This window comes from Ambystoma mexicanum, chromosome 3q (assembly GCF_040938575.1).
Source record: "Ambystoma mexicanum isolate Mex_15411 chromosome 3q, UKY_AmexF1_1, whole genome shotgun sequence".
Classification (NCBI taxonomy): Eukaryota; Metazoa; Chordata; class Amphibia; order Caudata; family Ambystomatidae; genus Ambystoma; species Ambystoma mexicanum.
The window spans coordinates 1285140558-1285168543 of NC_090926.1; the positions used below are offsets into that span (position 1 = coordinate 1285140558).

The following is a 27986-nucleotide window of genomic DNA, read 5'->3' on the forward strand; positions in this document are numbered from 1 at the left end:
GACCCCGTCTGTATCTAGAATCACATATCCTGGAGACTTTGAATTCAATCTGGTCATTGACAAGCACAGGGATAGGTCTAGGAGTCGATCTGGTGGACCGTACATACGATTTCAACAACAAAGTGTGGCAAACCGGATGTATCTTCTTCCAGGATTCTAGGAGCTGAAGCCGGAAGGCCACTGGATTGATGATTTCCTTAATGGAGAAAGATCCATAATACTTGGGAGCCAGTTTGTTTGGCCGTAGATGTCGAGGTAGGAGTTTCGAAGATAACCGGACCTTGTCCCCAACTTCATATGGAGGGCTGGGTCTCCACTTGGTATCTGCATATCTCTTGACTTCTGTCCTGGCTTTCTCCAGGTGATCTTTGGCATCCCTATGTACGTTTACCAGTCTTTCGATTCAGGAATCAACTGAGGGAACCGGGGTAGGATGTGGTAGAACAGATGGCAGAACCGTAGGGTGAAACCCTTGACTGCAAAAGAAAGGACTAGTCTTGATCAGAGTTGTTGTAAGAGAATTCAGCTTCCGGAATCAAAAGTGACTAATCATCCTGGACCTTGGTAGCAAAACAGCGTAGGTATTGTTCCAGGGTCTGGTTTACATGTTCTGTTGCTCTGTTAGTCTGTGGATGATACCCAGAGGACAATGCACGCTGGATGCCTAACATTTGGCATAGATGTTTCCAGAACTGGGATATGTACTGAGGAACTCGGTCGAAAATGATCTTGGTAGGTAATCCATGGAAGCCTGAATATATGTTTTAAGAATATCCCTGCCAATTCAAGTGAAGATGGTAGCTTGTACAAGGGTGTGAAGTGAGCCATATGAGTGAACAGATTGATTGTAACCATTACAGTAGTATATCCCCTGGATGAGGGCAATTCCACGATGAAGTCTGTGGCGATTGTCTCCCAAGGACGTGTTGGTAACATGGGTTGGTGTAGGAGACCTGCAGGTTTTCTGTTATCACACTTGTTCTGATTAGAAATAGTGCACGTTCGGATGTAAGTTCTTACAGCATCAATCATCCTCGGCCACCAGAATTGTCTCTGAATGAGGTGGAGAGTTGTAGTGATGCCTTGATGCCCCGAATGGAAGGTATCATGACAAAGGCTTATGATCTTGTTTCTCAATCTTTGTGTGGGTACCACCAATCTCTTATCCTTGAAGAGATAGCCATCCTTAGCAACCAGGCTCCATTGATTTGTCTTGATGTAGTCCTCCCAGAGATCAGAAGAAGGTGTTTCGGCACATACGTCTTCCAGGAAGGAATTGGCCTGGGCGACAAACACTGTATTAGGAAACATCTTGGGAAAGGCACGTGCTTCGACAGGCTCATAGTCAGGACGCCTGGATAAGGCATCTGCTATAATGTTGTTAGTTCCAGGAAAGTGGTGAATGCGGAACTGGTACTGGGCAAAAAAGAAGGCCCAACAGGCTTGACGACTATTTTTGCATTCCAAGGATTGTAGGACTTGCAAGTTTCTATGATCGGTCCGAACTTGCACAGGATGTTTGGCGCCCAAGAGTAGATGACGCCAGTTGGTAAAGGCTTGTCGGTTGGTCAGTAATTCTTTTTCCAGGACAGAGTAGTGGGTCTCACTGGGAGCCAAGCTGCGGGATAGGTAGGCAATAGGATGTTCCTTCTTGTCTTCAAATTCTTGTTCTAAGACCGCCCTTATGGCGTAATGTGAGGCGTCTGTTTCTACCAGGAAAGGCCTATTTATGTCAGGCTGAGCCAGGATGGGACCTTGAGTGAATCTTCGTTTTAGGTCTTGGAAGGCTGGCTCTTGAGCAGCAGACCAATTAAATGGTGTGTCTTTCTTTAAGAGTGTGACTATGGGATGCACAAAGTCTGAAAATGTAGGGATACATTTCCTGTAGAAATTGGCGAGTCCCAGGAAGGATTGAATCTGTTTTACTGTAGTATGCGCAGGCCAAGAGAGTATGGAGTCAACATTGGCAGGATACATTCCGATTCCTTTGGAACTCAGTACATATCCGAGGTAATGAACGGTCTGGACATGGAACAGACATTTTTCAGGTTTGGCCAGGAGTTTGTTTTCTCGTAATCATTGTAAAACTGCATTCACATGTTCCTGATGGACTTGGGGGTTGTTACAATAGATCAGTATATCATCTAGGTATACGATGACAAAAAGGAACAGCATATCTGAAAAGACTCTATCCATGAACCGCTGAAAGACCGCAGGGGCGTTGGCGAGACCGAAGGGCATCACTAGATATTCAAAATGGCCAAAAGGGGTTCTGAAGGCTGTCGTCCACTCATCACATTCCCTTATCCGAATGAGGTGATAGGCACCCTGAAGATCAAGCTTGGTGAAGATGACAGCACCCCGAACTACCTCCAAGATGTCGGAAATGAGCGGTAGAGGGTAACGATCCTTGATAGTGCAGTGGTTGACAACGCGGTAATCCAAACAGGGCCGAAGTTCTTTGGTATCTTTCTTTGGTACAAAGAATAGAGAGGCACCGGCAGGAGATTTTGAAGGACGAATGGTTCCATTAACCAGGTTGGTATCCAAATATTCTCGTAGGGCTCTTTTTTCAGGTTCAGATAGTATAAACATTCTGCCGAATGGGATTATTACTGAAGCATCTGTTTCGATGGCACAATCCTCAGGTCTGTGGGGTGGAACAGTTTGAACAATGGCTGTTGAAAACACGTCCAAGTATGGTTGATATATTTCAGGCACTTGGGTAATGTTGGACACACATAAAGGAGATTGTTCGGAATTCCGGGAGTTCACAGGAGGTTTATGCAGTGAGTCTTGAGACAAACAATGGGACAAGCAGAATTCAGAACCTAAAGAGAGGGATCCGGCTGCCCAGTTGATGTATGGGTTGTGTTTCTGGAGCCAGGGCATGCCTAAAACCATGGGGTAGTGAGCAGCCTCTATAATATCAAAACAGAGCTTTTCCTGGTGGTTATTTATAAAAAAGCAGTAGTTCCTTGGTCTGGTGAGTAATAGGCCCGGAAGATAACGGTCTCCCGTCAATTGTTTCGACAGGTTGTATTATTTCTTTAGGTTCTCGTGGAATATTATGTCTGACAGCCCAGTCATGGCCTAAGAATACTCCGATGGCACTGCAGTCCACCGGAGCCAGGATGGGAAATGAGTCTTTCTCAGAGGGTGACAAGATTGTTTGGAGAACCACTAAGGTGTTTTGGCCAGGAGCATTTAAGGAAGGAAGGGATGTGGAGCTGGCATCATTCTCCCGAAACTGTGCTCAGCTTAGGATCGGGAGCTGGCGTTTCAAGAGCGTCTGGGTGGTGCTATAGGTCATTCTCTTATAAGGTGTTTATCAGATGCACAACACATGCAAAGTCCGGTATTGATCCTACGGATCCTTTCTTGTGGAGAAATTGGTCCACGGAAGGCACCCACTTGCATAGGTTCCGGTTCTGATGAATGTTGGATGGGTGCTTCCTTAAGGCAAGGGTATTCCATGGATGTCTTTGGGGATGTTGTCTTTGTTTTTCTTTTCTCAGCCTTTCTCTCCTGGATTCTGAAATCGATCTGTAGGGATAAATCCATTAAGGCCTGAAAGGAACCGGGGCGAGCCACTCTGGCTAACTCATCCTTGACTTCGTCATTCAAGCCTCTCCGGAATAGTGTGAAACTAGCTTCTTGGAACCAATCAGCTTCTTTAGCTAGTTGTTTGAATCGGGTCACGTAAGTAAGCATATCCTGGCACCCTTTCTGGAATTCAAGAAGTTTCTCCTGGGCGCTGTAGACGAGTTCTGGTCGATCAAACGTGGCCTTAAAGGCTTCTATAAATCCGTCATAATTATCCAGGAGTGTGTCTCCCAAATTAACCAAGGGAGTCGCCCATGTTAAGGCATTGCCAGTAAGGTGAGATATTATAAACCCTACCTTAGCCCGGGGCGTGGAAAAATAGTAGGGCTTGAACGTGTAATGCACCAGACAGGAGTCAAGGAAGGAATGCAGGGACTTGGAAGAGCCATCGTATTTATCCACAATACCCCCGACCAGGGTGCTTTCTTTGAAGGCAGAATCCCGGGACAAGACTAGTTGTTTTAATGCCGCATTTTCAGCCTTGAGGTTTTGAACCTCTGTAGTCAATTCTTGCATTCCTCTCATGAGGTCTTGGACTGCAGCCTCCATGTCAATTCTGATATCATGTTCTAGGTGTCTCAATCTGTCACACCCTTTCCTCCTTCTCACCTGTTTGTCCTTGATTGCGGTCTTCTTGGGTACTCCTTCCTTCTTACTCACCGATCGGGACTTGTGCAGGGAAGGACGTGAGTCTTCAGGTTCCAGTGTGAGGAGTGCCGACTGCCTATGCAGGGTTGCGTTCAGTATCCAGGGAAATTGTCACAGAGGAATCCAGGAAGGGAAGGAAACTGATGTCCAATACTCAATGGGTGCCGGGAGCCCACGGCACCGAGCACGAGACGGATTCCGGGAAGAAGGGGGGAATGGTCTTGCCAAAGCGAGGTAGGAAAGAGAAGGGATTCCTGGAAGGAGGAAAGAAAAGGTAACTGGAAAATAGACAGGAACGATACATACGCCGAACAACTCGGATCAGTAGCGTTGAGACGCGCAGAGCTGCGGGGGCGTGCCTAATTTCTAGGAAGCTGCGCGTAGCGCGTGGACACTAGAGAGCAGCGTTCTCGTGCTGTCGGCCATGTTGGGAGGATCGCCGACCTGATGTTGCGGTGTATCATGGACCACGAAGTCCAGAAGGGCCGAAGTCGGTGGTTCATGACACTGGTAATACTTTTGACTACGTCCCAAGAAACTATCTCAGTGTTCGAAATTGAGATTTGATGAGCAGGAGCTAAAACCAACTCCTTGGTGTCAGGAATCACCCTGGAGCCAGGAGCTACCAGAGATGCCCCTTTAATATTTTGTCCATTTTTTATGAACCATTGTGTTTAAATTGTTATTAGGTGAGTTCTAATTCTTCTTTATTAACACAGATACTCAAAGTTAATGTCACATTTACATGTTTGGAAGGCACCAGCTGGCCATAGGAGTCAAAAGTAGCTCTGTGTAGCTGTTGATTCGAAGCTAACCAGGCCCTACTATGCTAGAAGCAGGAGCTAAATAGCTCCCAGCTGCCCTCAGTTTCGAACCCTGATCTCCAGATAAGCTATTAAGGCTGAGAAGTCCTGTCCAGGAGAAATTAGTAATTCTTCTGGAACCCCTTTTTGTTTTGTTAGTTTATAACTAGTGTTAGTGCCAGAGTTGGGTCGTTTTTAGATGGAAGATGAACTAGTTTGACTTGGACGACCTCACTGACGAACACCCTAGTTAGATTCTGTTAGGTAGGGAAAACCCCTGTTTGGTAGGGATAGATAGGCCTTTGTTTTATTATTTGGCTACAATTTCAGGTAGAAATGCCACTCCTTTGTCCGCCTCTTTCTGACCTACCACATCATGCAAATGTATGCAAGTGATTTGTAATCTGGGATGTTGTCAACTGATAGCGTTGAGACTTTGATCGAGTCTCTGAGGACTAACCCTATTCCTCAACCTCTAGTCTTGGAACAATTTGCGCATATCATTTTATATCCAACTGCAATGCTTTCATGGATTACTGGAAATTGGTCATCGATGACCCAGTTTTCGTGATGAACAGCAGGTCAATTAGGGCTTCTGATAATTCATTGAAAACGTCTGAGCAGTGTCTGGCGATTGATCTTATATTGAGTATGTGACATCTCGTGGCAGCCATATTATGACAGGTGTCAGCGGTAGGCAAAGTGTTGGTGGTAGACTCATTGATGTTTTCAGTTGCTTCCCAGCACTAAAGGCTGGTGGACTTTCAGGTAAAAAACCCAGTAAATTCTTCCTGTCCGTCAATGTCCTCATTACGCAGGGCCCGTGAGTGGTTTATTCTGTCATAGTTTGTCTTGTGACACAGGTTGTATTAAGCTGGGTTTCTAGTAGTTCTGGTTTTTATAGGTGGTCGGTTACTTAATAGGTTCAGTTGTAGAGGGGTTGTGGTTTCCGCTTGGTCAGTGTGTTCTGGTGGGTGCTTCAGAAGGTATCTGGATATGAGGTCATCCAGGGTTTTCTTAGGTGTGAAATTGGAAGTCCTCTGTGCTCTCCTGTCTGGTGGTGCCGTTACAGCAGCTTCCACCATTGTCCCCTTTCTTCCTTCTATCCTGTTTCTGCTGGGTTTGTGGTTTATTGACATGTTGCCTTTATTTCTTGCAGTAGCAGAGCTTGTTGGAGGTATTGTAAGAGGGAGGGAGGGATGGAGAAAGGGAGGGAGGTTTGGTTGGAGGAGGTAGGGCAGCGGAAATGCTTGTTTGTTGATGAGTGTTGTGGAGTTTCACGCTGGTATGTGTTTATTTCATGTACTAGGTTCAGTGCTAAAGACAGGCTGATGCGCCTAGAGCTTTGCTGTATGAGAGAAGATGTGATGCCACAGGGAGATTTTCTATCATAGTGCAATTGATGCAGCAATGCTCTGGACTGAAAACGGGCAGTGCGCAATTGATGCAGCAATGCTCTGGACTGAAAACGGGCAGTGCACAATAGGTGTGGTTAAGCTATGGGTTTAGCAGATCCCACAGGGAGGTTGATGCACTGAAGACCATTTTATGGCAGCCTGAGCTGTGTGGCTATGCCATGGGCCAACCAGCAGTGCCAAATAGATTTAGTTAAGCTATGGGTTCATCGGGTAGCACAAAGGAACCGATTCTGTCACCGTGCAGTTGATGAGGTTCAGCAGATAGCACGAAGAGGCAGATGCAATGGAGGACCAAGTTCTACCAGCTGGCAGTCCAAGCAGTGGATACAGGAGTCCACTGGTATCACAGTTCATGTGCTGCTTATATATGCAGTAGGCTCAAGACAAGCAGAACATACATCTGTGCAGTTAAGTACAAATCTGCAATCAAGAACACTTACTACCACAGTGCAGTTTATGTAGCTATGCCATTGGTCCTGGTGACACAGAGAAGCAGATGCAGCGTGGAATAGCAGATAGCAGATGCAAAGCAGTGAGCTTCCATCACAGAGCGATTGGAGTAGTAGCACAACAAAGGTGTGCCTGTGGTGTGGGTTCAGCGGGTAGTGCAAGGGTGCAGACGCAATGAATAGCAACTTTCTGTCAGTGTGTCATGGATGTAGCCATGGTTGGGGTAGTCCAGCAGATAACCCAAAGAATCTGATGCAAGTCTGTCTAGACGTACATGTAACTGATCTGTCCCGCTAGATGTGAGGGTAACAAAAAGCGACCGCTTACATGCGAGGGTAGCACAGCAAGTCTATCCAGGAATGTTGGTGATCAGAAACAGGCTGTCTGGGTGTGCAGGTAGCAGAGAAAAGCTGTCTAATTATACCGGATAATACAATGAATCCTTACTAGATGTGAGAGTGAGGATTATGAGGCAGTCAAGATATGAGGGCATCACAATGAGGTTATATAGGTATGGAGTTATACACAACGAGGTTATATGGAAGGCTACATAACGAGGAGTTCATCTTGTTCTGCAGGTCAGAACATACATCTATATGTAGTTAATTAATATATGTAGGGTATAGAGTGAAGCTAATATGCAGGTGGGACCAAGAGTCAAGCTAGACTTGCAGGTAAGCACAGGGAGGTAGAGGCTCTCAATCCATTTAGGTGAAACACTGAGTTTAACTTGGTATGCAGGAAAAAACCAACAGCTATCACGATGTGTAATTGAGATATAGATATATGCAGGTGATATCAAGGCTAACTGAATATGTAGGGGACACAAGGAGACCACCTAAATGTGAGGGTACCATCCTGATGTTATCTAGATATGTAGGTTCACACAATGAGTCAATCCAGCTGAGCAGGTCAAAACACAGCAAGGCTTTCTGGATGTGAGGGTAATATGCTGAGTTTGGAGGTATGCCATTTAACCTGGTGAGGCTAGCAAAACTGCAGCCACGGGAGGAGTCTATCCATATCCAGCTAAGCAGGTGAGTAAGCAAGTGAGTAAGTGAGGTTATTTAAATGTGCAGGAGACAAAGGGAGTTCGGCTAGGTTCAGGGTACCACAAGAGCCTATCTCAGAATGCAGATAATACAATGAGTCTAGCTAGATGTAAGGCTAAAGCAGTGAGGCTATGGTGGTATGCAGGTAACACAGTGAGTCTAGCTAGATGTAAGGCTAAAGCAGTGAGGCTATGGTGGTATGCAGGTAACACCGTGAGTCTAGCTAGATGTAAGGCTAAAGCAGTGAGGCTATGGTGGTATGCAGGTAACACAGTGAGTCTAGCTGGATGTAAGGCTAAAGCAGTGAGGCTATGGTGGTATGCAGGTAACACAGTGAGTCTAGCTGGATGTAAGGCTAAAGCAGTGAGGCTATGGTGGTATGCAGGTAACACAGTGAGTCTAGCTGGATGTAAGGCTAAAGCAGTGAGGCTATGGTGGTATGCAGGTAACACAGTGAGTCTAGCTAGATGTAAGGCTAAAGCAGTGAGGCTATGGTGGTATGCAGGTAACACAGTGGGTCTAGCTGGATGTAAGGCTAAAGCAGTGAGGCTATGGTGGTATGCAGGTAACACAGTGAGTCTAGCTGGATGTAAGGCTAAAGCAGTGAGGCTATGGTGGTATGCAGGTAACACAGTGAGTCTAGCTGGATGTAAGGCTAAAGCAGTGAGGCTATGGTGGTATGCAGGTAACACAGTGAGTCTAGCTAGATGTAAGGCTAAAGCAGTGAGGCTATGGTGGTATGCAGGTAACACAGTGAGTCTAGCTAGATGTAAGGCTAAAGCAGTGAGGCTATGGTGGTATGCAGGTAACACAGTGAGTCTAGCTAGATGTAAGGCTAAAGCAGTGAGGCTATGGTGGTATGCAGGTAACACAGTGAGTCTAGCTGGATGTAAGGCTAAAGCAGTGAGGCTATGGTGGTATGCAGGTAACACAGTGAGTCTAGCTGGATGTAAGGCTAAAGCAGTGAGGCTATGGTGGTATGCAGGTAACACAGTGAGTCTAGCTGGTTGTAAGGCTAAAGCAGTGAGGCTATGGTGGTATGCAGGTAACACAGTGAGTCTAGCTAGATGTAAGGCTAAAGCAGTGAGGCTATGGTGGTATGCAGGTAACACAGTGAGTCTAGCTGGATGTAAGGCTAAAGCAGTGAGGCTATGGTGGTATGCAGGTAACACAGTGAGTCTAGCTGGATGTAAGGCTAAAGCAGTGAGGCTATGGTGGTATGCAGGTAACACAGTGAGTCTAGCTGGATGTAAGGCTAAAGCAGTGAGGCTATGGTGGTATGCAGGTAACACATTGAGTCTAGCTGGATGTAAGGCTAAAGCAGTGAGGCTATGGTGGTATGCAGGTAACACAGTGAGTCTAGCTAGATGTAAGGCTAAAGCAGTGAGGCTATGGTGGTATGCAGGTAACACAGTGAGTCTAGCTAGATGTAAGGCTAAAGCAGTGAGGCTATGGTGGTATGCAGGTAACACAGTGAGTCTAGCTAGATGTAAGGCTAAAGCAGTGAGGCTATGGTGGTATGCAGGTAACACAGTGAGTCTAGCTGGATGTAAGGCTAAAGCAGTGAGGCTATGTGGTATGCAGGTAACACAGTGAGTCTAGCTGGATGTAAGGCTAAAGCAGTGAGGCTATGGTGGTATGCAGGTAACACAGTGAGTCTAGCTAGATGTAAGGCTAAAGCAGTGAGGCTATGGTGGTATGCAGGTAACACAGTGAGTCTAGCTAGATGTAAGGCTAAAGCAGTGAGGCTATGGTGGTATGCAGGTAACACAGTGAGTCTAGCTAGATGTAAGGCTAAAGCAGTGAGGCTATGGTGGTATGCAGGTAACACAGTGAGTCTAGCTAGATGTAAGGCTAAAGCAGTGAGGCTATGGTGGTATGCAGGTAACACAGTGAGTCTAGCTAGATGTAAGGCTAAAGCAGTGAGGCTATGGTGGTATGCAGGTAACACAGTGAGTCTAGCTGGATGTAAGGCTAAAGCAGTGAGGCTATGGTGGTATGCAGGTAACACAGTGAGTCTAGCTAGATGTAAGGCTAAAGCAGTGAGGCTATGGTGGTATGCAGGTAACACAGTGAGTCTAGCTAGATGTAAGGCTACAGCAGTGAGGCTATGGTGGTATGCAGGTAACACAGTGAGTCTAGCTGGATGTAAGGCTAAAGCAGTGAGGCTATGGTGGTATGCAGGTAACACAGTGAGTCTAGCTAGATGTAAGGCTAAAGCAGTGAGGCTATGGGGGTATGCAGGTAACACAGTGAGTCTAGCTAGATGTAAGGCTAAAGCAGTGAGGCTATGGTGGTATGCAGGTAACACAGTGAGTCTAGCTGGATGTAAGGCTAAAGCAGTGAGGCTATGGTGGTATGCAGGTAACACAGTGAGTCTAGCTGGATGTAAGGCTAAAGCAGTGAGGCTATGGTGGTATGCAGGTAACACAGTGAGTCTAGCTGGATGTAAGGCTAAAGCAGTGAGGCTATGGTGGTATGCAGGTAACACAGTGAGTCTAGCTAGATGTAAGGCTAAAGCAGTGAGGCTATGGTGGTATGCAGGTAACACAGTGAGTCTAGCTGGATGTAAGGCTAAAGCAGTGAGGCTATGGTGGTATGCAGGTAACACAGTGAGTCTAGCTGGATGTAAGGCTAAAGCAGTGAGGCTATGGTGGTATGCAGGTAACACAGTGAGTCTAGCTGGATGTAAGGCTAAAGCAGTGAGGCTATGGTGGTATGCAGGTAACACAGTGAGTCTAGCTAGATGTAAGGCTAAAGCAGTGAGGCTATGGTGGTATGCAGGTAACACAGTGAGTCTAGCTAGATGTAAGGCTAAAGCAGTGAGGCTATGGTGGTATGCAGGTAACACAGTGAGTCTAGCTGGATGTAAGGCTACAGCAGTGAGGCTATGGTGGTATGCAGGTAACACAGTGAAACTTTCATATGTAGAAGCAGTGTCAAAATCCCATCACCAGAGTTCCATTTGCAGGGGTGCAACAGGGACAGGGTTTTGGGGGCCAGCCAAAAAGGCAAACATACGGCAACGGCTTCCCGGCCAAGGGTGCACTGGGAGGCCCTGTGATGTGCATAGTAGTGAGTCAGCAGAGTTCTATATTTGGATGCGTGCTCATGTTTGTGAGGCACCATGGGACAAGTCTTGTTTCCAGTGTAAATGGAGCAGGAGTGTTGCTACAGAGCATCCACATGGACCTACATTGCTTCCTCGCTGCTGCCTCCTATCTGCTTCCTTCTGTTACCATGTCTTCTGCCTCTCCTTCCTGTGCCTCTTTCTCTTACCCGCTTCCTCTTCCATTTACCCCTCACAGCTGTCATTGTGGGCGCAGACAGGGTCGTTGCTAATGGAGATACTGCCAACAAAGTGGGCACTTACCAGCTAGCCATTGCAGCCAAGTACCATGGGGTGCCCTTCTATGTGGCAGCCCCCAGCACCTCCTGTGACTTGAGCCTGGAAGAAGGGCGGCAGATTGTGATCGAGGAACGGCCTGGCAAAGAGCTGACTGATGTGAACGGCATCCGGATTGCCGCCCCAGGTAAGGCCAGCTTTGAGGGTGTGGCACTAAACCAGGCCTAAAGACAGTATTAGTAGATCTAAATTTGCCCATACACTGATCGCTGGTGAGTTATTGTTCTGTAGATTGCATAGCTTTACTTTCTGTCAATGGGCAAGAGATAAGGGCAACCAGAACCACCCCCTGTGAAAGATGATCATGTTATTGTCGAGAAGAAAATGGGATCCTAAGAGGCATAGTTTACTGGACATATGTGTGTGGTTCCTAGTAATTTCGCTACTAGCCCGCAGAAGTTATTTTAGTTTTTTTGCATGTCCTTTATGCTACTTTTCTGCAATCTATAAATGTATAGCACAATTCATGAATGGCACTAAATCCCTCCTCTGTACCTCATCCGTGCCCTCCCATTTCTCCTCCCAGATCTCCAGGTACAACGCCCTTTCATCGACACCCGTTTTTTATGATGGGTGTTTTTATGAAGAGGTTTTGTCAAAAAAAGGTTTCAACATTTATTTGGGGGGTGGGAAACGGCATATAAAGGGTTGGGTCGGGAATAACAAAAAATAGGTAGAGGATGGGGGCCTTGTGGGGGGAACCCCCCAAAAAGAATGTGTCATGACCTACAGAACGCGCCCCTTTTTGGACTTCCTGGTCCGTGTCTCAACGGGGCTTGCACTCCCTGGTACTCCCAACATGGGCATCCAGCGTGAAACACCTTCCTCGCTCTACACGTTGGACGTAGCGTGTTCTATTAATAGACCACGTCCCCCGCAGCTCTGCGCGTCTCAATGCTATTGCGAAGTAGCGACCAGACGTGTGCTCCGTAGGTCACGGTATTGCTTCCCTGATTCTGTCCCTACTAACTCCATTCCTAGTCCCTCTCCTTTCTTTCTTACTTCCTGGGCTCATGTGCTGAGTAGTGCACTTTCTTAATTTCCCGGATTCTTGGATCGTTGCATCCCGGAACTTTGAATGCATGCTGGACTCGGAAGAGACTCATGCAGCCTTATTCAAGACCCAATCCGTCCGCAAGAAGGCATCGACCAAGAAATCCAGCAAAGATCGGACTCGGGTGAGAAGGGGGGAACTCCTTGACATAATGTTAAAAAGAATTCTTTGTCCAAAAACTGTTCGTAAAAAAACCTGTCATAAAAACGGGTGTGGATGAAATGACATAGAACCGATTTCCATACCATGTTCCTGACATCTCTTACAATTGCATGAGTAACAGGTAATCTCAAATACATTGAATGCCCTGAGTCTGACTGGACAAGAGATCTGAGCTGTCTTTTTCTTTTCTCCAAAAAGTTCAAAAAAAGAACCCATCTTCTTCAAATTAAATTATTTACTTCTCGGATTGCCACTGTTCTGATTCTATAATGCTACAATTACTTATATAGCAGCCAACAATAATTGACTTGTTAGTTAGCCTCTTTCTGGACTCCGAGGATATCATGCAAAAATCTGTCACACCCAAACAAGTAAGGAGAGGATATCACGCAAAAATCTGTCACACCCAAAAAAGTAAGGAGTGGCTCATCTGGAATATTGAGATTCATTATTTACCTAACTTTAGATCTAATCTCTAGCCATAAACCTCCTAATATGGGTCAATCCCAAAGCACTTGCAAAATCATTCCCCTAATAACCCAACCTCTGTAGCATCAGTCGGGTTTAGTTAGGTCAAAGTAATGCAATCTGTCCTGGGTAAAGTACCACCTCGATAGTATCTGCATTTGGGGTTCTACATAAGAGTTGCAAGCAAATGTCACAATTACCCTCCGTAGCATATCGTTCCAAGTCTCATAGTCACTAGGCACACCCATCTCCTTTTCCCAACTCCTCATGTGTATCCAAACCCTGGAAGATCAGTCCTGATGAACTCTTTATAAATATCAGAAATTAACTGCGCTCCCTTGCTGTGACATAGAATTATTCGAGCCTAGCTTAAGTGAGTGGGTTAATGTATACATTTGCGTCTCACTCTTCCTTTAGTAGCCATGGCTGAGTGCAAATCTCCCGTCTAGTCACTGCTTTTCAGACCATTTTTGCATCCATTCTGCTGCTATTCTACTTTGCGATGGCAGTTAATACTTTAGGGTATTAGGGCATACAAGTCATCATTTTTTGTCTGCCAACAGTATCTCCTTTGCAATACACTCCATTTTCCCGCTCAGATGAAGTTCAGAATCGGTGCTTGGCTTTCCTTCAGTTCCCTGTAGTGGTGGAGGATGAGTACAGCTCGATAAAGGTTTAGAAGCAGAGTTAGTAGGTTTATTTGTATCACTGAGAGCATGCCAAACCAGGACTGATATAGTTCCTTCCAGTCCGTAATATGTATTTTGATAGTCATAAATAGGGGGTATGGACTCCAAGCTGGCGGCCGGCGCAGGGAGACGTGTCTAAGTCTCGCTCCTGCCGGGCCGCACTAAAGCACCACAATTAGCGCTAAATCCGAGGGGAAAAACACAGCAAACTGCGTCTAATCCTCTCCTGGACCCACCGGTGTTCAGAGAAAAGAGAATCACCGCAGCGGAGAGAGCGCGTAGAGGCAGCCCCTTGACGGAGCGGTGCCCCTACCCCTCCGGGGATCGCGCTCGTCCAACGCGGCCCGAGGGAACGAAAGGCCGCGTCTGGGTCCCGTCAGCAGAGGAAAAGGACAAGATAGGCAAATCTCCAAGAGGCACACACCCACCTGGTGGCGGGGGTCCAGTGGCAGCGAAAGCGCACGGCGAGAAGGCACAGGAGTCCGTCGGCGTACAATGCACAATCCGCCCCTCCCCCACGGAGTATATCGCGGATCTCACTGGGGAGCTGGTCTACAGCAGGCGTACAGGGAACAGCAGCGAGGACCCCAGCAACGCGGCGCATACCTTGTGAAGAATCAACACGCATCCGAGGGAAAAGGAGACTCCCCTTTGAGCCCCGGAGCCGCGGATGGGCTCAGAATAGCAGCAGAGAGGCACGGGGGAGGGGGCAGCGCGCTACCCCTGGAACCGAAGAGACTCCTGGACAGGTCCGGGCAGGGCTGCAGAGCTGCAGGTGAGAGGCGCCTCCCCACATCCAACACGGTAGACACCGGAAGTACTACCCAGGGCTGGGGTCGCCCTCCCCCCCCGTATAGAGCGTCCACATAAAGCCATAGAACACCAAGGGGGAACCCCCCCCTACTCCCAATCCGGCGAACGAACTATCAAACAGAGGAAGGCCAGGGTGGATTGAAAGGGAAGAGGCAGACAAAGAGTCCACACACCCCGCCCCCCGGTTCCATTACCAGCAGTGTGGTCCTCAGGAGGCTGGAGGGGGATCAAGCTCCCAAGAAGTATTAAGCCAGAAGGCTCATCATCAAGCAGGCCCACCCCCACCAAAACCAGAACCGGCCAGCAGAGGCACAAACCAGTGGGCACAACATTGCCGCCCCACTAAGGAGCAGAGGAAATCAAGTGAAAACACCACTACACAAGGGCAATGTCCAGGGCGAAGGAAGGGGGGCGCGACCCAAATGAACCATCAATCGGCTAAACAAGACACAAGCATATTACAAATGTGGGCATCCGATACCCCTATATCTACCAGGGGAAGGACACAGGAAGACCCCCCATTTGACTCCATTCCCCCCACCACAAGCAATCTACCCCCCTCAAGGGATGACATGCACGCCTGGTTTGTGGAGCTGCAAGACAAATTCATGTCGACTGTACAAGACCAATTCGCCACAATGAGGAACGACATGAAACAGGTAATGCAAGACCTGAAACTGGATGTAGCCAAGTTGGAAGAAAGGACCGACACCTTAGAGAAAATTGTGCAGAACGCAGAAGAAGAAGCATTACAGAACAGCGAAACCCAAGAACACTTAGTGCGATTAACTCACAACCTAGAAATCCAATGTGAGGACCTGGAAAACAGGTCCCGCAGATCGAAAATACACATTAAAAATATGCCCGAGACCGTGTTGGATAAGGATCTCAAGAATGCGGTACAGGAAGTGTTCAGAGACATAATAGAAGCACAAGAAGCGGACACCATAGGGATCGACTGCATACATACAGTGGGCCCAAAAAGAACAGGCACTCCTGGGGAAAGACCTAGAGATGTGCTGGCAGCCCTTTCCTCGTATCCACAGAAATAACTCATCCTGAGGAGAGCTAGGCAGGTAGAACATATAAGGATGAATGGGGCAGACATACAGTTATACCAGGACCTGGCATCAGTGACGCTTCTAAAAAGGAGAGAAATGGCACCACTGATAAGAGAGCTGGTCGCAAAAGAAATAAGGTATAAATGGACATTCCCATTCGGGCTACTATTTGTGTGGGAAGGAAAGCAAAGGAGAGTGACATCCTGGGAAGAAGGGCTCCATATAATGGACATACAGGCAGAGGAGGAAGGTAACAGGGGCACAAAAGCAAAGGGGGAACAACAAAAAAGGAAGAGAGGTTGGGAAGTGGTTTGGCAGAAAAAGAAACTCACTGGACGGGGAAACTCCAAGCCAACAACAGTGGAGTAGAGGAAACACTCAGGCAAGGCGAAAACAAGGGGCATCCCCAGACCACAGAACCTGGAGAGACATGCAACGAAGGTACTCAGAACAGCAATTCTCAGCGGCCCAGCTGGGATCAGGTACGGACACACAGTATGTCTGAGGAAGATGCAGGGTTTAGGACTCCCCGCAAAGTTCAACCCAAGTCCACAGAGGGCAGGGAGCGATAGGCGCAATGCCCTAGCATCCATAGGTACCCGGGCCCTCCTCGGGTTCAAAGTTGGTTGTTTTTGTTTAAAGTTGGGGGGGAAGTTAGGAAGTTCAGGGGGGAGAGCGGGGTGGGTTACTCCTGAAGATAGCGGAGATCTCGGCACTCGGGTACACATGGCAACCAATCGGGGCCAGAAACAATGGGGAAAATTAGAATATTAACATTAAACGTAAGGGGCCAAGACGGTTTCTTGAGGGATACGATGGGGCAATTGGAGGGGTTTGTGAAGGGAGGGATAATACTGGGGGGCGATATGGACATGGCATGGCACCCCCGACTTGACAGGAGTGCGGGGGGACCGCCAAACCAGGGCGCCCCTTCCAAACACCTCAAGCAAAAAATGGAACAGATGGCACTGTGTGACGCATGGAGGGAACTGAAGGGTCAAAACAACGGATTCACTTACCACTCGCATGTACATAATACTATGTCGAGAATAGACTACTTCTTGGTCTCGGTGGGGATGATGGGCAAAGTTCAAGGGATGAAACTGGGTTCCATTGCACTGTCAGACCATGCCCCGCTCTGGCTGGACATCGGGACCCCGGGGAAGGGCAAGGGGCTATGGCAGTGGAGACTACCACACAATCTTCTCTTAGACCCGGTTATTGGAGAAGCAATTGGGGACAAAATAGCAGAGTATTTTGAACATAACGACACAGGGGACGTCCCATTGGGCACCGTATGGGAGGCGTTTAAGGCAGTAATCCGGGGACAAATGATAGCTCTGAAAGCCACCAAAGACAAACAAAGGTATGGCTGGGAAAGAGAACTTGAGAAGAAACTTACAGATATAAGAGAGGAGCTACTAACACACCCCACCAGAAGCCTTAAGAAAGCACTGAAACACGTGCAAGGGCAATTTGAACTGCTTTGCAATAAAAAGGCAGAGAAATCCCTCCTCTATCTCAAGCAGAAATACTATATCGAAGCCAACAAGGCAGACAGATACCTAGCAAGACAACTCTCCGCAAAGCAAAAATCACTGACCATTTTAAACATTAAAAATGCACAGGGAGACTCACTAACACGCACCAAGGATATAGGGGAAGTATTCAAGACTTTTTATGAAAAACTGTATGCGACTGAGCACCCAGATGAGGGCGACCAAGACAGATTCTTGCAATCACTCCCCATTCCAAAGATTTCCCAGGAACACAAACTTGCATTGGATACCCAAATCACGGAAGAAGAAGTGAAGAAAGCAATAACAGGACTTCCATATAACAAGGCACCCTGCCCAGACGTCTTTACGGCCCCCTTCTATAAAAAATATGCAGACATCCTAACCCCATTTCTTACTAGATTGTTAAACACCTTTAAGGGAAGCGGAAACGTAACCCCGTCCATGAACGAAGCAAAGGTCCTGGTGTTCCACAAACCCGGCAAGGATCCCTCCCTCCCTGGTTCATACCGCCCCGTAGCCTTGATAAATTTGGACTCGAAGATCTACACGAAAATCCTGGCCGCCAGGCTTTCGCCACTATTGCCCTCCCTAATAAACCCCGATCAATCAGGCTTTATCCCTGGCAGGCAAACACACGATAACCTAAGAAGACTGATACATCTAGTAGAAAAAGTGGGCATAACACACATGCCAGCAATACTACTTTCACTCGACGCCGAAAAGGCCTTCAACCGGGTGGAATGGTCCATACTCTTTAAAACTCTAGAGCATATGGGCTTTGGGGAACACTACATAAATATGGTCAAAGCCAACTACACCTCCCCATCGATAAGAATAGCGATCAACAGGGATGTCACAGACAGGGTAACGATTACCAGGGGAACTAAACATGGATGCCCGCTTTCCCCCCTTCTGTATGCCATCTTTTTGGAACCACTACTAATCAAAATTAGGGAAACTCTCCAAATAAGGGGGATTGAGATGGCAGGCAGACAACATAAGGTAATAGCCTATGCGGACGATATGCTACTGGCCCTGGAGGACCCTGGGAGGACTCTATCACTTACATTGCAAGAACTAGAAGCATTTGGGGGAATCTCGGGACTAAAAATTAATAGGAACAAGTCGGGAAATGCTACATTTAGCTGGGGATAGAGAAACTTTGGCAAGGGAGGCGGGATCTTTAGGTCTAAAAGTTGCGAAAGAAGGAATCAGGTACCTCGGTATTATGCTAACACACAGGGTGGACTCACTATATAAAGGGAACTACCCCCCACTACTAGCCAGAGTCAAGAAGGACATGGAGCGATGGTGCCCGTTAATGATTTCCTGGTGGGGTAGAATCCAATCGGTGAAAATAAACACTCTCCCCAAGATGCTGTACCATTTCCATGCCCTCCCGATAACAATTCCTAATTCATTCTTCAAGACACTATCAAAGACAATCTCGTCTTATATCTGGAATAGGAAGCCTCCAAGGGTCGCAAGATCAGTCCTAACGACACACGTCAGAGAGGGGGGATTGTCACTCCCACACTTTTTTTAAAATATTTTTATTTTAAAATCAAACAAACACACTATAACTGTTTCAAAACATAGAAAGCATCATATTCCAGCACATTTTCATCAAAACTCCCCAACTCCCCCTCCCCCCCCTTAAACTAGAGCCGGTTCTCACATGTCGTTTATGGGAGCATCATTGGGTAGCACAATACTTAGGCAGCCATCATCCGGGTCCTCTGTTTCGTTGTCACCCTGGTGAGGGTTTGCCAACGAGGCCACCAGTTGCCGCCAGGCCAGCAAGGGCCCTACTTCCTCCTCGCCCCCCCCCTGGTGACCGCTTCAAACCAAACTACAGATTCAGCTTCCGCCCACCTCAAGAGGTCTGTCCACCATAACTCCACCCTAGGTCTGTGGGCCGCCTTCCAGCCCATGGCAATCCTACGTTTGGCCAAAAACATAAGCCAGGTCCTTCATCTTGCTTATGTGTTTCAAATGCTGGGGTCTAGGAAAAGCCCAAGCATGCATGCCCAGGCCGATTCCACATCCAGCACCACCCCCCCACCAGCCAGTTTCGTCTTGACCTTGTCCCAAAATCTCTGCACCTCCGGGCAAGCCCAAAACATGTGTAGCAGTCCCGCATTCACCTCTCCACACCTGGGGCATTGCTGTGTAGCTGGTCCCCCAAACTTTGCAATCTTCCCGGGGGTTAAATAAGCCCTGTGGGTAACATACAATTGAAGCTGTTGGAATCTCACGTTTCGGGACACCTTTTTGTGGTACCTCTGGGCCCGTTCCCACTGCCCATCCGTCATGGGTCCTCCCACCTCCTCCTCCCAATCTTGTCTCAATTGGAGCAACTCCTTCCCTGCCCTTACTCGCAGGAGCTCATATATCCTCGATATTTCGTGCCCGCCCTCTGATACATCATACATGGTTTCCAGGGAGGTGTCTGGGTCTTCCGCTAGCACTGTCTCAGGCCATCTTTCTCTAGTCTTTCTCACAAGCCTAGTGTAGGTTATATATTGGCCACCATGTACTCCCGTCTCTTCCTGCAACCTCTGAAAGTCCACTGCCTCCCCTTCCTGCCATATGTCCCCGAGGGTGGCTAAGCCTACCTGTTCCCAGTATCTGCGGACCGATTCAAGTAGTTGAGAGTCGCTTCCGCACAGCGCCGCCAAAGGGGCCTGCTGGGAGTACGGCTCTGAGTCCCCCCCAATCTTCCATGTCCTGTGCCAGATCTCCCAGCCCAGCCTTAGTAGCCGCCCCTTGCCCACCAGTTTGTCTCTGCACAACCACACCACTTCCATCAGAAAGTATGGGGCTGTGTCTCCACGCAGGAGCCTGGCTTCCGCCGAGTCTTCAGCCGAGAGCCACCTGGCCACGTACTGCAGCTGCCCCGCCAGGTAATAGAGTTAAAAATTAGGCAGGTCTATCCCCCCCAAGTCACATGGGTTCTGGAGCTTCCACAGAGCAACCCTATTCCTAGAGCTGCCCCACACGAAACCCCTGCACACGCTATGAAGTTTCGCGAATAGGCTCCTAGGTATCAGAAACGGGACGTTTACGAAGAAGTGCAAAAGTCTAGGCAGGACCACCATCTTGAGCAAGGCCGCCCTCCCCATCATGGTCAGGGGCAATCTGGACCAAAATACAATGCTGTTCTTGATCCCCTCTATCGCCTTTTCCGTGTTGTGCTTGTGTTCTGCCTCGACCTTGTGGTAAATGTTTATTCCCAAATACCTAAATGTCACGGGCTGCCATGGTATTGGCAGGACAGGCAGCCTCTGCACCGGGACATTCCTATATCTGCCCAAAGGGAACAGACTGGACTTTCCAGGGTTCACCGATATGCCCGAGAGGATAGCGTACCGTTCTATTACCTCTAGCACGTACTGTAGGTTTTCCTCTGGGTAACGCAAATAAAGGAGCATATCATATAATGATATCAGATGCTCTCCACTGGCAGTGCTTATACCCACCTCCCCATATTGTTGTCGCAGGCATATTGCCAGCGACTCTAATGCCAGTATATATAGCATGGGTGACCAGGGGCATCCTTGTCTGGTCCCCCTGCAAAGTTGCCAAGAATCTGAGACTGTGGACCCTGTCTTGACCCTCGCCATCGGGGTGCTATAAAACAACTGAACCCATCTGCGGTATCCAGGTCCCATTCCGTACCCCTTCAGGACCGCTTTCAGCCAGGGCCATTGTACCGAGTCGAAGGCCTTGACCGCGTCTAACAACACTATAGCCAGCTCGCCCGTGTCTTCCTCAGTTTGGTCTATGACATGGTGTAGCCTGTGGTTATCGGTAATGTTCCTACCGTCTGATCTGGGTGTATCAGTTTCTTAATCACCCTCTTCAGTCTCTTCAGTCTATTAGCCAGCACCGCCGTGAGTATTTTGCTGTACTGGTTAAGCATGGACAACGGTCTGTAAGACCCACACTCCACGGCCAGCTTGCCTGGTTTCAGGAGTGGGATGATTACAGCCTCACGGAGGGACAATGGGAGTTCTCCCTGCTCATAGGCCTCGTTGAAAGTGGCAAGCAGTGGCTGAAGCAACTCTTGCTTGTATGTTTTGTAGAACTCGCTGGGCAGCCCATCCAAACTAGGCGCCCTGCAAGTGGGCAAGTTCTGAATCACTACCTCCAGCTCATCCGAGGTGACGGGTGCGTAAACTCAGTGCGTTCTAGATCATCCAAGGTGGGCAGCTCAATGTCCCCCAATGTGTCCAGTATGTCTTGACACATATCCTCCCCCGTGTCCTCATACAAGTGTCTGTAAAACTTAAGGAATTCCTCATTTACCTCTTTCTGGGTGTTGCATATGCAACCTCTCTCATCCTTGATCTCACTGATCACCGAGTGGGGGGTCTCACTCTTATACAGCCAGGCCAGCAGTCTGCCTGGCTTGTCGCCCCCTGCGTGTATCCTCTCCGTATATTTCCTGTAGTTGAGCCTGCACAGTCTATCCCAGAGTGCGCCGCAGGACAACTGTAGCTCCTCTACTTTGGTTCTATTACCATGAGCGGTGCTCTCCCAACGCGTGAGATCCTCTAGCTCCCTTTCCACCTCCTGAAGTTCCCTTTCGACCCCCCCCGTACCCCTTTAGCTTGGGAAATAGCTACCCCACGCACCACCACCTTAAACGCTTCCCACAGTGTGCCCACAGAGCCTACGCTTCCCGTATTTATATTAAAGTACTCTTCGATGGCATCCCTCAGGCCCTCCCGAAACCCCTCGTCCTGCAGAGCTTCGGTCCTAAGTCTCCATGTAGGGATCTGCGACCGTGGGGTCTGGTGTCTCCAGTCTACCACCAAGGGCGAGTGGTCCGATAGTACTCGGGCCTTGTATTCCGCCCCTTCTATGTCTCTCACTATCTCGGCTGTTACAAACATGTAATCTAACCTTGTGTGCAAATCATGTGGCGCTACGTAGTGTGAGTACTGTCTATCCGTGGGATGCAGCCTTCTCCACGCATCCTCTAGGCCTAGGTCTTTCAGTAAGGTACTCGGCGCTTTAGCCGCCGGTGCCGTTTTTCCTGCCCTGTCCTTGGACCTGTCCATTCTGGGATCTACGGTACAGTTGAAGTCCCCCCCCACACCACCGTACTCCCTGCCAGGGAGCCAAGTTTACCGTAGAGGGTCCTAAAGTAAGCCGCTGTATCATTATTGGGGGCGTACAGATTTATGATGTGTACTTCTCTGTTTTCCAAGAGACCCGTTACCACCACCATTCTACCCTCCGGGTCCACCGTAGAATCAAGCACCCGAAACGGCACATGGGGCGCCACCCAAGTAATAACCCCTCTAGCATACGCCGAGTACGCCGCCCCCACAACAGTGCCCTTCCATTTCCTCCTGACCACCTCCAGCCTTTCCCTAGTGAGGTGGGTCTCTTGCAGCAGGGCTATGTCTATCCTCTTTAAATACAACATCACTTTGTTACGTTTAAGGTAGCTGTTGAGGCCCCGTACATTCCAGGTCACAATTCTGAGATTACCCGATGCCATCTGGTCGGTCTATCTCCATCACATCCCTTCCCATAATGCTCCCTACGTAGGGTCGTTCCCTGGCTCTTTCCCTTCTATTCATGAACAGTGCCCTCCTCCCCCTTCCCCAACTTCACACCACTGCACACAAATCCTCCCCCCCCCCCGCCAACCCCCAACAATAGCCCAGCTCCATCTCCTGGATCTCAGGCCTACCCACGTCTGGACCCGTCCTGTGTCTGAGAACGAGGACCCTGCGGGGTGTCACCAATCTAACAGTGACCAACTAAATATACTACTATTGGGTGCAGAGGTTGCTCCCCAGGAGCTCCCAGTCGTCTATTTAGGAGAAGTGAGTTCAGCGGGACCCGCCGGCAGATACCGTGACTCCCCCCCCCCCCCCACAAGCACAATATCATACTATATTCCAGTCCCAATGTCATTACTATGGCCTTACGGGCGCCTCTGCAACGTGCTACTTATCTCCAGCCGCTTCTGTCTGGGCATCCGATTCCTGAGGTCGACCTTGCATGTCCAACCATTCCATCGCTTCAGTCGGCGTCTCAAAGAAGAGGGATCTGTTCTTATGAAACACCTTTAACCTGGTGGGGTAGAGCAACATGTAGCAGTGGACTGCCTCTCTAAGCCTCCTCTTCACCAAAGTTCATTCGACTCCGTTGTACGAGCAGCGTATAATCCGGGTACGCCGTTATATTCGCTGACCCCCTTTCTATCGTGCCTCCTTTCTGGAAAAATTCGAGAATCTTCTCACGGTCACAATAGTTCAGGATCTTCGCGATCAACGGCCGCGGGGGGACTCCTGGGGCCGGTCTCCTGGTCAGGGCCCTATGCGCCCTTTCGACCGCGAACCCCTGCGTCAGCTCCCCGCCTGTAATCTCCTGCAAGAGCATAGTTTCAACGAAATCCGTGAGGTTGGATCCTTCCATTACCTCCGGAACCCCCACTATGCGAATGTTGTTGCGCCTGGCGGGCCCCTCTGCCGGCTCTGCTCTGTCCTCCAAATTGCCCACTTGTTGCACGAGGGCATGAAGCTCCTTGGCGTGAGTATTGCACGCCTCTGTGGTCGGGACCAACTCCTTCTCCAGTTCCCCAGTGCGCTCTGCGATCGTTCGCACGTCCTGCGCAACAGGTTCACCTCTTCCCGGACCGTTCCGATCTTAAGGTTTAGGCCCTCTTGCAGCTCTTTCATGGCCAGGCCCAGCTTCGTCTCCCAGGCCACCTTCAAGTCAGCAATTGCCGCCAGCACCTCCTGGATAGTACCCGGTGGGTCCATCGCTGCCGCGGGGGTATCTTTGCTCTTGCCCCCTTCCGCGCCCGAGGGCGACCTAGCATAGGCCTCCATCGTGGGCTGTTTGATCCGGGGTCGCACCACCTTGGAGGACATCCTGCTGCGTCGGTTGGGCCCACGCACCCAGCTGTATCCTCGGCACTGCAGAGTACCCCACGGGGTTCACTCGCCGGCCCCTTCACAGCGAGGTTCTGCTGGACCCGGGTTCACTTTGCTAGCCCGCCACGATCCAGGGCCTCCTCAGTGGGAGCTCGCCCTTATGTTCTTGCCTCCAGCCAGAGGCGCATGCGACACGTCTATCTGGTTGGGCTCGCCCACATCCCGACCAACTTTGTCTTCCTCAGCTTCAAGGACCATTTATGGCCCTTTGTCCCCAGGCGGCCATCTTGGGTGCTGGCCTTCCATTGCGCGACCACCACCTTCTTCGAAGTCTAGTTCCGTGAATATGCAGTCTCGCTAGTGGGGGGGGGCACTCACCATGTGCCCCCCACTTTCATGCGCCCTTGGATGCACCATGGGCTCGAAAGTCCGCCGATGACCATCACTTCTTCCCAGGATCAGGATCGGATCATCGGGAGCTCCTCCAAGGAACGTCCTCTCACGTAGCCATCAAGCCACGCCCCCGTCACTCCCACACTTCAGGAAATATTACCAAGCAGCGCAACTGTGGGTGTTGAAAGAATGGCTTTGGGATGACCAACAAACGATCTGGTAGCCCATTCCCATTGCCAGCGTTAGGAGCAGGAGCCTCCAGGACCAGCCCCCACCCTTGCAGGAGCAACGGGCACATCGTGGGCACCCTGCACCATGGATTACTCTCCACTGCCAACATTAAGGTAAGCGCTAAGCTCGTAGCGCTATTTCCTGCAAATTCAACTTTTAATTATCGATCCGGCATTTTCTACCTATCCGCGGCACTCCTGAAGGAAGGCTTGGCCCCTGTGTAGCTGAAATCACCAGAAACGAAATTGAAATATTGCTGCAGTTCAGGAAACGCCATTAAAGTACACGAGGTACTTGCCTTTTCAAAATGGCCGCCCGCTTTACTATTGTAGACCTCGGTGCCTATTGAGGCTCCAGCCTCCACCCTGATAGGCTGCTGGGCCTTCTTGAGCCACCATTGGCCACTGGCAGGCGAAGCCGGCCCACACTCCCCAAGGCCCACTGTAACAAGGCCAGCACCTGTGGATGCCTGGCCCCATTCCCACTGCCAGCGTTAGGAGCAGGAGCCTCCAGGACTAGCCCCCTCACTTTCAGGAGCAACGGGCACATTGTGGGCACCCTGCACCATGGATTACTCTACACTGCCAGCATTAAGGTAAGCGCTAAGCTCGTTGTGCTATTTCCTGCAAATTCAACTTTTAATTATCGATCCGGCATTTTCTACCGATCCGCGCCACTCCTGAAGGAAGGCTTGGCCTCTGTGTAGCTGAAATCACCAGAAACGAAATTCAAATATTGCTGCAGTTCAGGAAAAGCCATTAAAGTACACGAGGTACTTGCCTTTTCAAAATGGCCGCCCGCTTTCCTATTGCAGACCTCAGTGCCTATTGAGGCTCCAGCCTCCACCCTGATAGGCTGCTGGGCCTTCTTGAGCCACCATTGGCCACTGGCAGGCGAAGCCGGCCCACACTCCCCAAGGCCCACTGTAACAAGGCCAGCACCTGTGGATGCCTGTTTGTGCCTGTGTCTGCCGTCTGCCAGACACCCTGTCTATCACATACCAGGTAACTTCTAAACCTTCACAACATCATCATTGCGGCATAACACTGTGGAGCATGGCCTCCTCCTAACTAACATTCACTTCACTAACTCTATCCCAAGCAACCACGACTTTGCCTAGCAGCATCACAACTGCATCTAGATTACTGAGTTTGCCTTTTGGCCACACTAACTATTGCTTTTACAACTAGATAAATTGACTTTAGACTGCCTCTCAGCAACTGCATTTAAACTGCCATAACCTGTTTGACCACTGCCTGTTTGCTGCATATCTATCACCTGTAGCCCTGAGTGCTAAAAGTCGAATTTAGGTGACCCATTGTTTGCGCATCCTGCTAGCGACCTATGTTCTTTGCCCTGATTGCTAAAAGTCGAATTTAGGTGACCCATTGTTTGTGCATCCTGCTAGCGACCTGTTTTTGGCCCTGATTGCTAAAAGTCGATTTAGGTGACCCATTGTTTGCGCATCCTGCTAGCGCCCTATGTTCTTTGCCCTGATTGCTAAAAGTCGAATTTAGGTGACCCATTGTTTGCGCATCCTGCTAGCGACCTATGTTCTTTGCCCTGATTGCTAAAAGTCGAATTTAGGTGACCCATTGTTTGCGCATCCTGCTAGCGACCTATGTTCTTTGCCCTGAGTGCTAAAGGTCGAATTTAGGTGACCCATTGTTTGCGCATCCTGCTAGCGACCTATGTTCTTTGCCCTGGTTGCTAAAAGTCGAATTTAGGTGACCCATTGTTTGCGCATCCTGCTAGCGACCTATGTTTTTTGCCCTGATAGCTAAAAGTCGAATGTAGGTGACCCATTGTTTGTGCATCCTGCTAGCGACCTATGTTTGATGTTGTGATTGCATTAGTGCATTACCTGCCTGCGCTGGATTATTGAACTTAACCTATATGTCCATTGTGATTGCATTAGTGTATTGCCTACCCGTGCTGGATTATTGAATTCAACCAATGTGCCTAAATGGTTTATTTAACTCTATCTCTGCCCACTCAGCCCCTACCAATATAATGCTGGCTCTCCTTACCACTATCATGTTCCCTTTTTGTATAGTTCCTAATGCCACACCATGCACAAGAGGACAATTCATCAAGGTTGGCGAAGGATTATCCAGACTAGGTTGTCAACGTCACTTCCCTATCCCCTGCCCTACCCCCTTCCTCCCCACACAACCCCCTTTCCCCATACTATCTTCTCACTCCCACATTACACCTGCCACCATCAAGAACGCAGCAACCTCAGACCCAAACTGCCCACATACAAACATACCAAACCTATTAGCATTAACGATAGGACCACACCCATCCTGGGTATTGAAAGATTCAATAGACTTATGTCTAGAACTAAAATGTCCCTATTAGCTACCTCACTCACCACCACACCCAACACACTGACCAAACTAAACACCACGCCCATTAATTTCCAACACAAAAGCCTCCACAATTCACCTCCCAAACACCAAATCAAGACCAAAACCACTGATTCTTCCCCCATCCTAGGTAACGCACCACCCCCTGCCCCCACCTCCACCCTCAAAAGTGCACTCATCAATGCCCGCTCACTAGGTGCCCATGCAATAGATATCCATGACCTTATCGAGGACCAACATCTTGATATGCTGGTAGTCACTGAAACCTGGCTTCACCCAGCGGCAGGACCACTACTAGCCCTTGCCATTCCCCCGGGATTCAGCATCTTTAGAACAGATAGGACAAACACCCAAGGAGGTAGAGTTGCCACAATAGCCAAAACCACCCTGGAAATCAGAGACTGCCCAATAGAACAGATACAAGGTTATGAACTCCTACTAGTAAAGTATACTTCCAACCCCAAAACCACTACCATCTTCCTTGTGTGCAGATCACCCAATAAAAATACACACCCTGATTTGGACATCCCGCTACTCCTATCTCCCCTCATCAAACCTAAAACTAAATGCATAGTCCTCGGTGACTTCAACCTAGGATACAATGACCCCCTTCTATATCATCTACATCAACCTTCTATACAGCTATATCAGAAATGAACTTCGTACAACTGATAGACAAACCCACCCACTCCAAAGGAAGAACCCTGGACTGGCTTCTCACTCTTAACTCTCAAGTCACCATTGACTCCATCCTCCCAGTCAAATGGTCAGATCACCATGTAATCATCTTCACAATAGACAATGTTAGTACAGATCACATCACTCCCAAAAAAAACAGACACCTTCGAAACTAGAAATAACAAAAAGCTCTCATCCGACAAACTCACTCCAGCCTTGAGTGCTGCTCTTGCCTTTACGGTTCTAGGCACCAACAACCC

General features: G+C 49.0%; 1 protein-coding gene across 3 annotated transcripts in view; it reads left to right on the top strand.

The window, feature by feature from the left end:
* MRI1 (methylthioribose-1-phosphate isomerase 1) overlaps nucleotides 1-27986 on the top strand; it is a 258819-nt gene that overhangs the window by 115533 nt on the left and 115300 nt on the right. For all 3 annotated transcript variants that reach the window (XM_069604370.1, XM_069604368.1, XM_069604367.1), the window contains exon 5: nucleotides 11286-11510. In XM_069604370.1, the coding sequence (XP_069460471.1) occupies nucleotides 11286-11510 (225 nt within the window). The remainder of the gene's footprint in view (nucleotides 1-11285; nucleotides 11511-27986) is intronic.